Source organism: Pelobates fuscus, chromosome 10 (genome assembly GCF_036172605.1).
Source record: "Pelobates fuscus isolate aPelFus1 chromosome 10, aPelFus1.pri, whole genome shotgun sequence".
Lineage (NCBI taxonomy): Eukaryota > Metazoa > Chordata > Amphibia > Anura > Pelobatidae > Pelobates > Pelobates fuscus.
The window spans coordinates 93,592,980-93,607,225 of NC_086326.1; the positions used below are offsets into that span (position 1 = coordinate 93,592,980).

The 14,246-nt window shown below is 37.1% G+C and overlaps 1 protein-coding gene across 1 annotated transcript in view; it reads right to left on the reverse strand.

Annotated features, from left to right (window-relative positions):
- Window positions 1–1,177: 1,177 nt before the first annotated feature.
- Window positions 1,178–14,246, reverse strand: part of BMS1 (BMS1 ribosome biogenesis factor) — a 32,248-nt gene continuing 19,179 nt past the window's right edge. The window contains exons 15-23 of the mRNA XM_063434107.1: window positions 12,321–12,497; window positions 11,074–11,262; window positions 8,677–8,857; window positions 5,559–5,617; window positions 4,803–4,925; window positions 4,554–4,701; window positions 4,217–4,392; window positions 2,882–3,043; window positions 1,178–1,815 (exon numbers count right to left, since the gene is read on the reverse strand). Coding sequence (XP_063290177.1) covers window positions 1,588–1,815; window positions 2,882–3,043; window positions 4,217–4,392; window positions 4,554–4,701; window positions 4,803–4,925; window positions 5,559–5,617; window positions 8,677–8,857; window positions 11,074–11,262; window positions 12,321–12,497 — 1,443 coding nt within the window. The 3' untranslated portion in view covers window positions 1,178–1,587. The remainder of the gene's footprint in view (window positions 1,816–2,881; window positions 3,044–4,216; window positions 4,393–4,553; window positions 4,702–4,802; window positions 4,926–5,558; window positions 5,618–8,676; window positions 8,858–11,073; window positions 11,263–12,320; window positions 12,498–14,246) is intronic.

Below are 14,246 nucleotides of genomic sequence, written 5' to 3' on the forward strand. Positions count from 1 at the left end.
ACTGAGCAATTATGTGCACTTGATACAATTTGTTTCTAATATTGTTACCAAGTGCACCAGGTTTTTATACCTATTTTTGAGCTCCCCTCTCTATATCTCACCCTATCTGGCTATTGAGCCTACTTGCTGGAATTTTATCTGGGGTGTTTTTGGGAGGACTAAATATATATAATATAGATTATGGTCCACACCCACAGTTATTTTTGTGGCTCTCCCCATTATTATTTTATACTTTTTTCTTACCCACTTTTTTTCACTTTTCATTTTGTTGGTGTTTACACATATATATTTTATTTTGATAAATTACAATAAACGTTAAGTTTTATCGTGAAGCATTACCGAAGGGAGGGGTCTCCTATTGGGTCGACCAAGTGTGGGGATGAGGAGGTTCCTCTTCTCTACCTAGGTCTACCTTTTTGTAAATATTGCACATTTGAATTTAGCAGATTGGTTTGCTGGGTCTATGTTGTCTTTGAGACCATATTGGAGCCCAGGATGAAAATTACCCCATCATCGCACACTTTTGCAACCCACGATATTCAAAATGGGATATGTCCAGTCTTTTTTAGTAGCCAGACCAAAGTTAGTGTTCATATTTGTATTTTGCATTTTTCACTGAAAAAATGCACATTCACGGATATCAGTGTCATTATACGGTTTACTGCTCTGAAACTATTTGTGTCCAGCAATATCTCACGAGTATAACAGTACCCCTATGTACATGCTGTATGGTGTTTTGGAAAGTTACAGGGTTAAATATAGCGCTTGTAAATTAAATTCTCTAGATTGGCTGCAGGTGGACTGCCTGGGTTGTGGGGTAGGTCTCCCGAACCAGACTGGTGCAGATGGTATTTGGGCTGGAGGGAGGGCCAAATCATTAGTGCGTGCTATGCCGCCTAACCGCGCTAAAGCTCACCTTTGCATACCCTGACGTCGGGAAAAGGTTAATACACTATATGATGAGAAGGATAAATATTCCACAGGACACTAGGCAGATTACCAGTTTGCCCTTCCCAGGTCAAATTATTCTAATACCGTTTACTTACAATGGTGGGTGCCAGGGCACTTCTGACAGTATACCCACTACAGCATGCTGCATTGGTTATGGTGCTTGGAATCTACCAATAAATTATTTTATAAATCATGTATGTAATTACATAACCAATATATAAAAAAAAAAACATTCTGTGGTTAAGGATAGTACGTTTGTTTATATTTTTAATGAAAGAGCTGTACATACATATCTGGAGAGTTTAACAAATAGATATATCCACTCAAGTAAGACTTTTATTTTTGTGAATTAATCAACCTATAAATATGATCATCACTATGCAATCTGTTAACCTAAATAATTCCATATCGTTTCACGTTAAAAGTTCTTTTTCTCCTCTGAATTTATGGAGGAATGCTTCCACTTTCGGGATTCTGAATTTACAAATATCCCATATATCAAATTATAAAAAGATATTTGATTATTAATATACAAGACTGTACACCATATAGTATGAAACTACAGTACACATGACCAATGGGGTAAGAGGGCAACCATCGTTATGTCTGCATGCAGTGTTTGTAAACGTATGTTTATCAATCTTGTTCATTGCTGCCTTTGAGACTCGATTTTTGCTTTTTCTTCTCTTTCTGCCCTATTGATCGGAAAAGCTTCTTTCTAGCTTCCTTCTGTCTTTTTAATTTCTCCTCTTCTTCCTTCTGCTTCTTCTGCAAGAATTCCTTGTGTTGCTGCTTGTGCTTTGTCTTTGCTTTTGTTTTCTTGTAGTTGTTCAGGGTACCCAAGGCTGACAGAAGTTCTGAAATCTACAGAATGAAAAACACCATGGATGAAAAACAATGTTCCTAAATGAATTAACGCTTTAAGGCAACACTTTAATGCTGGAGTAGCAGTCTAGTTCCCCGGCCCCTGGTTTAAGGATAAAAAAGGTGTTAAACTTACCTTTTCTCCATCGCTGCACAAGCCTGTCTGCAGCTGGCCGAATCACAAAGATCACAGCCAAAGGAAAATATTGGGAGGCTATTGCACATGTAATAAAAAGGCATCATCTTCATTGCTGAGCCTGCAGGAATATACTATAGACACCAGAACCACTACATTACACTGTAGTGGTTCTGGTGACTATAGTTTCCCTTTAAACGTTAAGTGAGGTGCATGTGTAATCTGTATTTTGTCTTCAATTCACTATGTAGTTTTGCCTATAACTGCTATCATCTGCTGTGAAAGAGATCCAACTTTACTCTAAAGTACTATAGAAGACCCTTTAAAGTGAAACTATCATGACAGATTAACTTCATTTTTTAACAACCACTTAGGGACCCAGGCACCCATTCCACATCATCTCAATAAAGTGGCCTGGGTGCCATATACCCCCACCATCACCCATTTCAACCCTACAGCTGAAAACATTGCCGTTCTTTTTCCATTGCATTGTTAACCTGTTTATCCCCTTTACAGTATGAATTGTGGTAAGTGATCAGTGTTTAATAATTCAGCGTGTAAAGCACATTGCGTGACCTAGCGGTGAGAAAACATCCTGTGTGTATTGTTTAATAAGTGCTGGTGTGTGTGCCTGGATTGAATGAGTGCTGCTTGTGCAGGGATTTTTTGTAACTAGAAGTAGCAAATAGTGTGTATTAAGTAGCAGACAGGCGAATGATGACCTCTTCTTAGCTCTCCATCCCATTACTACTTCTCCAGCAGACTAATTAGGAAAGCGAATATGGCTTTTTAAAAAATTATTATTATTAGTTGTATTATTATTATTATGGCTCAAAACCGCAATAAACCTTTAAGTCTACAGAAACAATATAGTAATATATCAAATAAAAAAAAGTTAATATGGCGTGGTTTCAAGCTGATGGTACTCACCTTTCGCTCATGTGGTTCACGTATCACAGCTGGCCGTACACGGTCTCTGGTCACTTTCCCCTTCTTTTCCATAAATTTTGGCTTGGCTTTAAACGGTAAGGCTTTTTGTAGAGATTTGGGGATGTGAATTGGGTTAAAGTGTCTTACTTGTCGTACGATGGGCTAGAACAGATTTGGAAATAAAATATTAGTCATAACCCAATGAAGAGACATTATTGATTGATGCCAGGTGGAAATACTTCAATATTAATAATAAGTCAATCTACTGAGAAACTTTAGTCACTAATAGGGACCGTTTTAGAAACAGAAAACAGAGCTCATATGATCTTGATATTTTGTAAGTTACATTAGCGTATAGCCAACATGACAGCTAACTAACTGCCTCCACCACCCCATTCTAGAAAAGAATTAGTATAGCCTTGTGTTACTATCGTGATCATTTACAATTCTGTGTTGCAAAAACAAATATCCCATCAACATTACGTAAATTATCCTCCTTTGCTTTCTCAAATAAGGGGTTACTTCCTAACTTTGTACGTATGTGAATTAATCAAATAGAACACAAATTAATCATATACAATGTAGCCACAAGGTGGCAGTGTTAGTCTAATTACAGCTAGTTATCTGCAGAGGTAGACATAAAATACACATTGTAATCACCAGTTATACTGTAGGGTGGCACTTAAAGCCCTGTATACTTGGATCTGTAACAAATTTAATAAGTCTCTGGGGCAGCACATAACCTTCGCTCTAACAAAATTGCAAATTACCATATACATCTAAGGACAGCTGGCAAGATTCATCAATTGTACTCTTAGAATCAAACCTATCAAGCGTTTGCTCTACACTGTGCTTAGTGGGTAAAATAGCTAAACGTTCATCAACTATCCCAAGTAATCAAAATAAAAATAACATCAGAGTCGAGCTGACCAGCATATATCAAGGAAGTAGCCTAAATTATAATGGAGGAAATATATAATATTTGTTAAGACAGCTCAGAGACTAGTTCACAGAGCATACATATGGGACTACATGGTCTAGCACTACGGAAACCCTGGGAGAAACGCGTGGAGAAGGAAGTGCATTTTCACGTTCCATAACTGAAAGGTTTTACTTTAATTTCTAAATCAGGAAATGAACCAAATGGGATCAGGCTGAATTCAGACTTGATCACAGTCGGATTCTGGTAATATGCAGCGTTATTCTGCCTGTGCCTAGACCTTGTTCAGTACACCTTAATGCACAATAAAGAGCATTTCACTTAATCCTCATATATAAATAAAAATTGGTGTTTGTCATCTAAATTAATAACTTTTACCAACAGTAATACAATACCTTATAAAGAGAATCCTTCTGTGGCTTCTGGCGGATACAAAGCTCGTGTTTTAATTGCCCGAGCGTCTTCATGCCCGTCCAGTTCTCTTTTTCGCCAACAGGTTTAAGCAGAGAGGTTACTGGGTTATAGAAAGTAGGTACCGTAACTGGAAACCAGGATCTCAGGAAAACAATGTCTGAATAGAAGAAAGAAAAGAATACAAAGTGTACTCGTTTTTGGTTTACTGTTCAAAATAAACTTACAATTAGCATGTTATGGTCACAATTATTATAATTATGTCATACAGGCATAAACAACAGGGTTATAGCTCTTGCTTTTCAGGACATCTTGACTCACCACTCATCAGTAGCTTGTCCTCAAAAGTGGCTCGGAATGCACCCTCTGGGGTCCGCAAGGCCTTCTTAATCTGGCCCCGAACCCCACTGACAGTCCTTACCGAGGCTCCCTCAAATTTGGCCACTTCCAAGGCAGTGCTAAACATTCCCTATGACAAGGACATAATGGCAGGAGATGAAGTCAGTGATATAACAAAATACTACCAAGCCGCACATAAAAATAAAAATGGGAACCAAAGGCCGGCAGTACCTTGATAAAGGAGGTATTCTTGTAGATTTTGCAGGGATATCCAATTAACTTCAACTTTTTCACTACAGTCACAGATTTGTCCAGATCTAGAACAACTCCTGTAGCTGCTATCCGGAAATCTGCCTAAAAGAGTACACGTAATTAGATTAAAATAATTGGTATAGCATTAGATTTGGATTTATCAGCTTAAGAGTTTTATCCAGTTTAGTCATACTTAAAAAGCCTACTGTACAAAAAAAAAAATTGTTTATTTTTTTTTTTAGTCTCCGAAATCCTAGCCGTAAACACGACCCCAGATTACAAAATTAACATCTCTGCATCCATATGCTACATCATGTTAATATATCTAGAAAAATATAGATTTGGATATATTAAATTAATGTACAAAGTATCTTGATTGAAAATTATCAAAATCAAACCGCTAGTTGCTGTATGTTACTTTCACAGCGGCTAGCACTAGTCACACACAAGTTTACAAGCTTCGAATGCCCATGTTATGTAACAAAATATGGAGTGTTTGATTTGTGACCACCTCGCTGATCAAATACTGGAATGTCACACATACATACATACATAAACACTATATTTATGGACTATTTCATTATTAACATATCAAAACAGTAAATGACTAAATTTTACATTAGACATTTAATGTGAAATTACTTTTTTCACCTAATGCTTAAAATATTAATTTCAATTAAGCTAGGAGCATATCAACGAAGTTTACTGATCCATATAGTGGAGCACATAACTCACCTTAGTGCCACTAACAGACTGAACAGCCAGGCAGCCAGTTCCTTGTGGAGTGATTGGACCTGTAGAAAACCAAAGATTCTGATAACTGTATCAAGAAAGTAATGAATGAGTTGCAATTCTGGGGGCCTCAATTACTGATCCGATGCAGAACAGAAATTAAACTTACATTGAGCTCTTCATTATACATTAAGGTAACAGTGTTTGAATTCCACAGTGCGAAGGGCACTGATGCAGGTTTTGCAAAAACTCATGGAGTATCACCAATTGCTCAAACCGAAATGTTTAAAGGAACCCTCTAAACACCAGAGACTCTAGAGTTTTTTTATAGTGTAAGGCGGGGTAGGCATCCTTCAACACTCCAGATGTTATGGACTACATCTCCTATGATGCTCTTATGGCCATAATGCTAGGAAAGGATCAAGGGAGATGTAGGCAACAACATCTAGAGTAACATAGAAACATAGAATGTGACGGCAGATAAGAACCATTCGGCCCATCTAGTCTGCCCAGTTTTCTAAATACTTTCATTAGTCCCTGGCCTTATCTTATAGTTAGGATAGCCTTATGCCTATCCCACGCATGCTTAAACTCCTTTACTGTGTTAACCTCTACCACTTCAGCTAGAAGGCTATTCCATGCATCCACTACCCTCTCAGTAAAGTAATACTTCCTGATATTATTTTTAAACCTTTGTCCCTCTAATTTAAGACTATGACCTCTTGTTGTGGTAGTTTTTCTTCTTTTAAATATAGTCTCCTCCTTTACTGTGTTGATTCCCTTTATGTATTTAAATGTTTCTATCATATCCCCCCTGTCTCATCTTTCCTCCAAGCTATACATGTTAAGATCCTTTAACCTTTCCTGGTAAGTTTTATCCTGCAATCCATGAACCAGTCTAGTAGCCCTTCTTTGAACTCTCTCTAAGGTATTAATATCCTTCTGAAGATACTGTCTCCAGTACTGTGTACAATACTCCAAGTGAGGTCTCACCAGTGTTCTGTACAATGGCATGAGCACTTCCCTCTTTCTACTGCTAATGCCTCTCCCTATACAACTAAGCATTCTGCTAGCATTTCCTGCTGCTCTATTACATTGTCTGCCTACCTTTAAGTCATCAGAAATAATCACCCCTAAATCCCTTTCCTCAGATGTTGAGGTTAGGACTCTATCAAATATTCTGTACTCTGCCCTTCGGTTTTTACGTCCAAGATGCATTATCTTGCACTTATCCACATTACATGTCAGTTGCCACAACTCTGACCATTTTTCTAGTTTACCTAAATCATTTGCCATTTGGCTTATCGCTCCTGGAACATCAACCCTGTTACATATCATAGTATCATCCACAAAAAAAACACCTTACCATCAAGACCTTCTGCAATATCACTAATAAAAATATTAAAGAGAATGGGTCCAATTACAGATCCCTGAGGTACCCCACTGGTGACAAGCCCAAGCTTCGAATATACTCCATTGACTACAACCCTCTGTTGCCTGTCACTCAGCCACTGCCTTACCCATTCAACAATATTGGAATCCAAACTCAAAGATTGCAGTTTATTGATAAGCCTTCTATGTGCAACGATGGTTGCCTACCCCTGGACTAAGGGATCTTTGGGTGCAGTCCCTGTCTTTTTCATAAATCCATTTGAGTGGTTTAGAGGAATAGTCCAGGCCCCTAACGCACTTAAGCTCACGAAGTGCTTTATGTGTGAAGAGTGTACCTTCTTTTTTAATTTTACAATAAATGCAGATTTCAATAGAAACTGGCACTTCTATAAATTAACCTTGTTACATCTCCCGGCTGTCAATCAGGCAACTGGTCCTGTTACTTCCTGGTTTGTTTAGCTCAGTGGCGCTAAACTCAAGAGACAGCAGTTGCCACAGAAAGTCTGGGCTTAGGAAGAAGGGGAGCGCTTGCAATTAAAAGCAGGCATGTAATTATATCTACTAAACAGTGATTAAAAAAACAAAATCAGGGGCAGTGGAGTGGGGAGTGTACATTTAACAAAACATGTGGATAATGCAGATTATGCTTTTCTTATTTCTTCTGTAGTATACATACAATCTGTCCACGTTTTTGACAGAGAAGATCAGTTGTGAGCAATGGAGGCAGCTCAGCCAAGCACCCACATCCTATCACTGTTACTCAAACCCAAAAGACAGCACAACAACTCCTAGCTCCATAACCACTGCACAGAAACGTTACTGCCTGGGTGCTTACAGAGCACTTTGATTAACCACATATTGTAGGGTATAACTAACTTTTTTATCGCCACAAAGCAATTGCTCACTACAATTCACAGGGTTTTTTTGTTTCTCAAGATTGAGGCAGACTCAACTTGAATGTAAACAGCCCTCTTACCTTATATGTCTTTATGTCTATGCCAATGTGTATAATATTAAGAATTCACAAAAACATTAGGGTTGCTTGTCCCTAATCTTAACAGTTACATTTTCCCAACAAAATACAATTTAAAAACATTTCTTTAAAAATCTGAATTTCTTAATACTTAATAATTTGTTACATATTCAAAATATCTTGGAAAGAAAAAAAAAAGAAAATATTTCTTACATGTAACTAAACTTTCTAATGTAAAATGAACACTGCAAAATCATAACTACGACAATGCAGTGGTTATGCTGTCAGGAGTACTTTAGTCCCACCCAAGTGTATCCTGTCAAACCATTTCAGCACGGTTTGACAGCTACTTGGGTCCTACCTGGCACCTGCGCTGCATTTCGTGTTCTCAGAGCTGGATCTGCTAAAAATCAGTTTGTTTTGTGCAGCTACTCTCTTAACTAATTCAGTAGCTGAGAGAGCCCAGCTGATGCTCTTTGCCAATGAATGGACGCCCATAACAGAATCTACCTTATTCTGCTGGAAAAAAACTGAATACAGCTCGGGCACGCAGCAGGTCCCAAGTAAGTATCAAACTGCATTAAAACAAAATTGACAGATTATGCTGGAACAGGACAATAATGGTACTATAAGCACTAAAGTGGACTCTATTAGTTATAGTTCTTGTAATTTTCCTTTAACCCCATAAGGAAATCTAATAAAATAAGTGCTAATGAGACATTGTTTGCCTTTTAAATAAGGATATTCGTGACTCACCCCATATTGTAGCCCCACAGTGCATATGCTCTGGAGTATATTTCAGAAGCCTGTGTCGCCCATTGTGATCTTCAATGTGATAAAGCGGGATGGTCTGGAAACGCCTCCAGCCCAGTGAGAAGATTAGTGGGTCTCTTGTCTTCAAGATCCTCTTGTGCCAGCGATGCTTTTTCAAGCGCATCTGTGTGCCATAAACAGCCATGTTCAGATATGCCTTAGTAACGTATAGTGACATACATGAAACAGAGAATATATGCACGGTATACCGTATGAAGAATTGGAACTAGAAGTATTACTACTAGGTTAAAGTGGAACTGACATCTTTCTAAAAGTATCAAAACGAAAAAGTGGACGTTATACTGAGACTGCTTTTATGGGCTTCTTTTGCCACTTCAAAGGGGCATTTGTGCTTGTGAGTGCATAATATTTTCTTATATTCCTACTAAGCATGTTATTTTTTCTATTTGAAGTGATTAAAGAACTTTTCATCTAACCATCATCACTATTACACTTCATTGTTCCTGCTCTGTATATGAAGGCTTAAAGGAACACTATATAGTCACCTAAATTACTTTAGCTAAATAAAGCAGTTTTACTGTATAGATCATTCCCCTGCAATTTCACTGCTCAATTCACTGTCATTTAGGAGTTACATCACATTGTTTCTGTTTATGCAGCCCTAGCCACACCTCCCCTGGCTATGATTGACAGAGCCTGCATGAAGAAGAAAAAACTGGTTTCACTTTCAAACAGATGTAATTTACCTTAAATAATTGAATCTCAATATCTAAATTGAACTTTAATCACATACAGGAAGCTCTTGCAGGGTCTAGCTAGCTATTAACATAGCAGGGGATAAGAAAATCTTAATTAAACAGACCTTGCAATAAAGAAAGCCTAAATAGGGCTCTCTTTACAGGAAGTGTTTATGGAAGGCTGTGCAAGTCACATGCATGGAGGTGTGACTAGGGTTCATAAACAAAGGGATTTAACTCCTAAATGGCAGAGGATTGAGCAGTGAGGCTGCAGGGGCATGTTCTATACACCAAAACTGCTTCATTAAGCTAAAGTTGTTCAGGTGACTAAAGTGTCCCTTTAAGTTACCTTTGTACTATCCTAGATTTTAAGGTAATCCACAATATTGTATTCTACGGTATTTTCAGGGTTAACCGGTGTGTGGAATTATTGGAGGGTACTACATACTATATGTCTTTGTAAAAGTAACTGATCTTCACTACTTCATCCCAGTAAATTCCATTCTCTTAGAATTTGGTAGTACCCACTTTAAAATTTACAATACAAAGAGAACTATTTTTCAGAAGCTCTTTCAAGATGTTCATTTATTTCGTTTATAGATTTTCAGAGTATTCCCAATAGAATATTCAATAATGGGTATTTGACATATAAAGTGACTACTAGACACCTATTTTAGCATTTCTAATAAAAGGTACAGTTTAATAAATGTTTTGCTCCGTCCTACTTGGTCTTATTTTTGTATATTTTCTCCAGGGGGGTAAATCCTAGAATAGTAAATTCTTACTTTTAGTCTGCCTCTTTCTTTTTGTACTTGGACATTTTAAAATATAAATCTTTTTAAAAGAGTATATACAATGGTATTTAGTACTAGTGTGAAATACAAACAAGTTGATTATATTATCTAATTAGTAGGATGGAAGACTAAAAGAAACAATGAAACCTCAGTGGAATCAGTTTTCAATCTTTGTATACTGCTATTCTTGGAAGAGTCTATTTGCTAAAAAACACTAATTAAACAAAACAGACAATACTGAATAGGGTAAGGTAAATAAAGAGGAATTATATTGACTAGACCAACAACTTCCTTGCAAAAAATAAAATGTCTGCCAAAATATAGACCACCCTAAGCACCTTGTGAGCAGTTGATTAAAATACAGTGAATAAACTAGATGACATTACTAAATCAAAATATAGTAACGTCAGATCTAACTTTTTGGACAGGATCAGAAAGAGTAGGAAATCCAGAACTTATAACTGCAAAATAAAGATGCTCACAATTCAGTTGGTATCTGCATCTTCATATAGGTTTTAAGTCTTCTGCAGATTTGATGCCAAACTGTCAATATTTTTATTTTCTTCTCATTTAATTAAAAAAAAAATGAAAACAAGTTCTTAGAAGTCACTAACATCACATAAAAGCTAAACAGTCACATATACCACAATGGAATCATTACATTCAAGGAACAGTAGGTTTTAATTTTCACTATATTCAGTGTTTTAAAGTAGCAGGATGAATCCATAAGGCAGGTTCTTCCTGCTTTCTCATCTCCGTACTACAGTATTACCATTTTACCTATTCACTCAACTCAAATTCATACAAATACATTCCTAAAAACTTATTTCCACTTTCATTTTTCTGACCTGGATGTATCCAACGTTCCCCTCACTGTTGCCCAGCCCACCAAGGATCATTGGGTAGTGGGGGTCAAAGTTGATCACAAACTCGCAGGGAACACTTTCGATTTCAAGTCGGAGGTACATGCCTGGCCGGTATCCCTCATACTGCACACGGATGTCATCTTCCTGGTCTTCAAATTCTGCACGGTTCAACTATAAAATGTTTTGAATAAAAAACACAAAGATTGAAAGCAGAACTGTCAACATGCCTGTGACTAGCCTCCTCTAAACTCCATAAAATTATTTAGGTACTGGTTTTAATTTTTTATATAATTTTCTGTCTAGATGGTGAGAATTGTATATCATGCTGTACACGTCATACCGCATCCTCATTCATCAGCTTTTCTTGGTTTATTGCAAAGGAAAAACATAAAACAAAGCTCTGTCCATCTTTGTAAGGTTATTTTGGATTCAGACAGAAGTTTCCTAGCAAATCCAGCAGCACAAAATAAGGAACCCCATGGTTTCTTTTTTTAATTCACTATAAATAAAACTAAGTGTGGGCAAAATGAGGAAAACCATAAGAATATATAAGCCAAAATGGTGGGGGGGAGGGGAATATGGGAAAGAAAATCCAATTGGGCCATTCTAAAATCTCAATATCTATTTTAAGCTTTATTTTACAAAATAAGGTCAATTGATTGTGATTCCAAATGGAACCCTGCATTCTGCATTGGTATGTCTCAGTACAGTCAAAGGAGACCCTAGCATTGAAAGAAAAACAAACATTCTATGAGGTTTATTATTATAAAACATTTTATATATGTGTATGCCCATCTTTCACCTTTATGTCTTCTACTGCTAGGGTCTTATCTACTGATTAGTCCTTTGATATACACTTTCCCATAATATATGTAGATTCTGATAGATATCTTTAGGACTGTACCCGAAACTCCCATATACATTAGCCATGTTCTATATTTATATTTGAAAGTTATGTTTTATATACCGTAGGCCTGTTTCTTTCAATTTCTCTCTCTTTTTTTGGTTTGTAAGGTGTGTTATTTAGGGGTTACGCGGCACATGTCACTCCACCCTGACACTCTCTCTTTGCTTTTTCATTGAAGTTCTTTCTGTACTATGCTTATGCAACAAATCATTTCATAAAGAGGTTTGCAGTTATTAGTGAGGACTATTTGTACAAGTATAGCAGAAAGGGTGTGTATTCATGAAAAGTATCATTTACTGTTGGGTGTTCTATTAATGCTGACCTCTGCCTGCTTCTGCATCTCTCCCTTGAGGTCATCAAAGTACGTGGCATCCTCATCCCCACCGTCATACTGCATGTCAAATCTTTCTTTTAGCTTTCGCTTCTTATCCAGACGCTTCTTGTTCTCATCTTTGTCTGCTGGTGCTTCCACCCCTTTATCTTCATTCTCATCTTCATTCTAAATATTTTAAAATGGAAAGATAAAATTTTAATTATTCCTAGTTAAGACAAGGCAGGGAGAACTGCAAAAAATCCAAACAGGAAAACAGTCTGCAAGATAATTCTGTAATTTGTTTGAAATAAATTTAAAACAAAACCAGCTTTATACATTATCACTTGATAAATAAGCCTGAGCTTTAAAGGAACACTCCACGCACCATAACCACCACAGTTCCCTGTAATGGTTATTACACCAGGAGTGCCCTGAAGCCCACTCAGAACAACTAGTCAAACTGTTTAAGAATACATAAGAAAAGAGAAGTGCAAGAAAGTATAGAATTCTACAAATGTATTAAAAAAAAAATATAAAAAAAAAAAAAAAATCTATATTTATATATATTTATTTAAAAAAACTCAATGCCTGGTTGATGCATTTTTCATATTTTGGTTATTACATTTGACGAAGCACAGAGGCAAAGTAAAGGGGCATCTAAGCAACTAGATAATATTTTATGAATATTAAGGCTAATATAAAGTGCTTTAATAGTTCAGATTGATTCGGTAGTGGGTCAACTTTATTTTTCTCAATCTTCTCTCAAGACATTCCTGAGAGCAGAGTCAACCACATACTTGAACAACAAAGTAAACTTTTTCACAAACATATCAAAGAAAGAAAGATCTATCATCGAGAATTTGTCATCAGATCCAAAAACGGTCATTAGACCAGCAGACAAAGGTGGGGGAATTGTTTCTCTCAATTATGAGAATTACCAGAATGAACTATTATCCCAAATAAACCTACCCTCTGACCCAACATCTGACATGATGCACACCTTTCAGAACACTTTACAACAAGGTCTAGATGCTGACTACATCACACATGACCTCTATCAAGATAATTCTAAAATCTAATTAAATCCAAGGTCTCCTAGTACATACATTCTACCCAAGATCCATAAACACTGTACAAAACCACCGGGGAGATCTATAGTCTCAGCTGAGAATCTACCAACGTGAATTAAAAACACCCCCAATTGGTTCTTCACAGAGGGCTTATGTTACCAGACACTTTGTCCTATTTTTCACCTGTGACATAAAAAGTCTATATTCAATCATTTCCCACAATGAAGGGATTGAGGCTATGCCCACAGTTTTGAATAATTCCTCACACTACTCTGCTATTATTCCTTGCTAAGATCCCCCCCTCCCCACCATATGCTAATGGGACCATGTTTATATTTGAGGAATCCCATATACTGTTGCCTTTTAAGGAAAACAACTTATTTTTCCTTTGTTTTAATCAACAACATTTTCATGATTTGGAAGGGAACTTTGAAATCCACAGTTGAAAGCCATTAACACTACAAATACACACGCAGTGTGCCTTACCATGAATGCAAGCCATACTACAGTTGACTTTCTTGATGTTTAGATTTACAAAGAATGGAACAGAGAGGCACATACTCTATACTCCAAACCAACAGATACCGTAGAATCACCCTACTGCAAGCAGACACTTTCACCATAGACACCTTAAAGGAACACCATAGTGTTAGGAATACATATTTGTATTCCGAACGCTAGAGCCCTAGTCACAATTTAGGTGACTAGGGCCGCGTTCCGAGGCAAATAAATGGTTAAGTAACCATTTATTTGCTTATCTTAATCCAGCGCCGAGCTCCCACGGCACTGGTGACCTTTCCTCCTCCATCGACATCAGCTTCCAAGTGGAGCAGAAGGCGCGGCCAGAGGGGCGCACGCATTCATA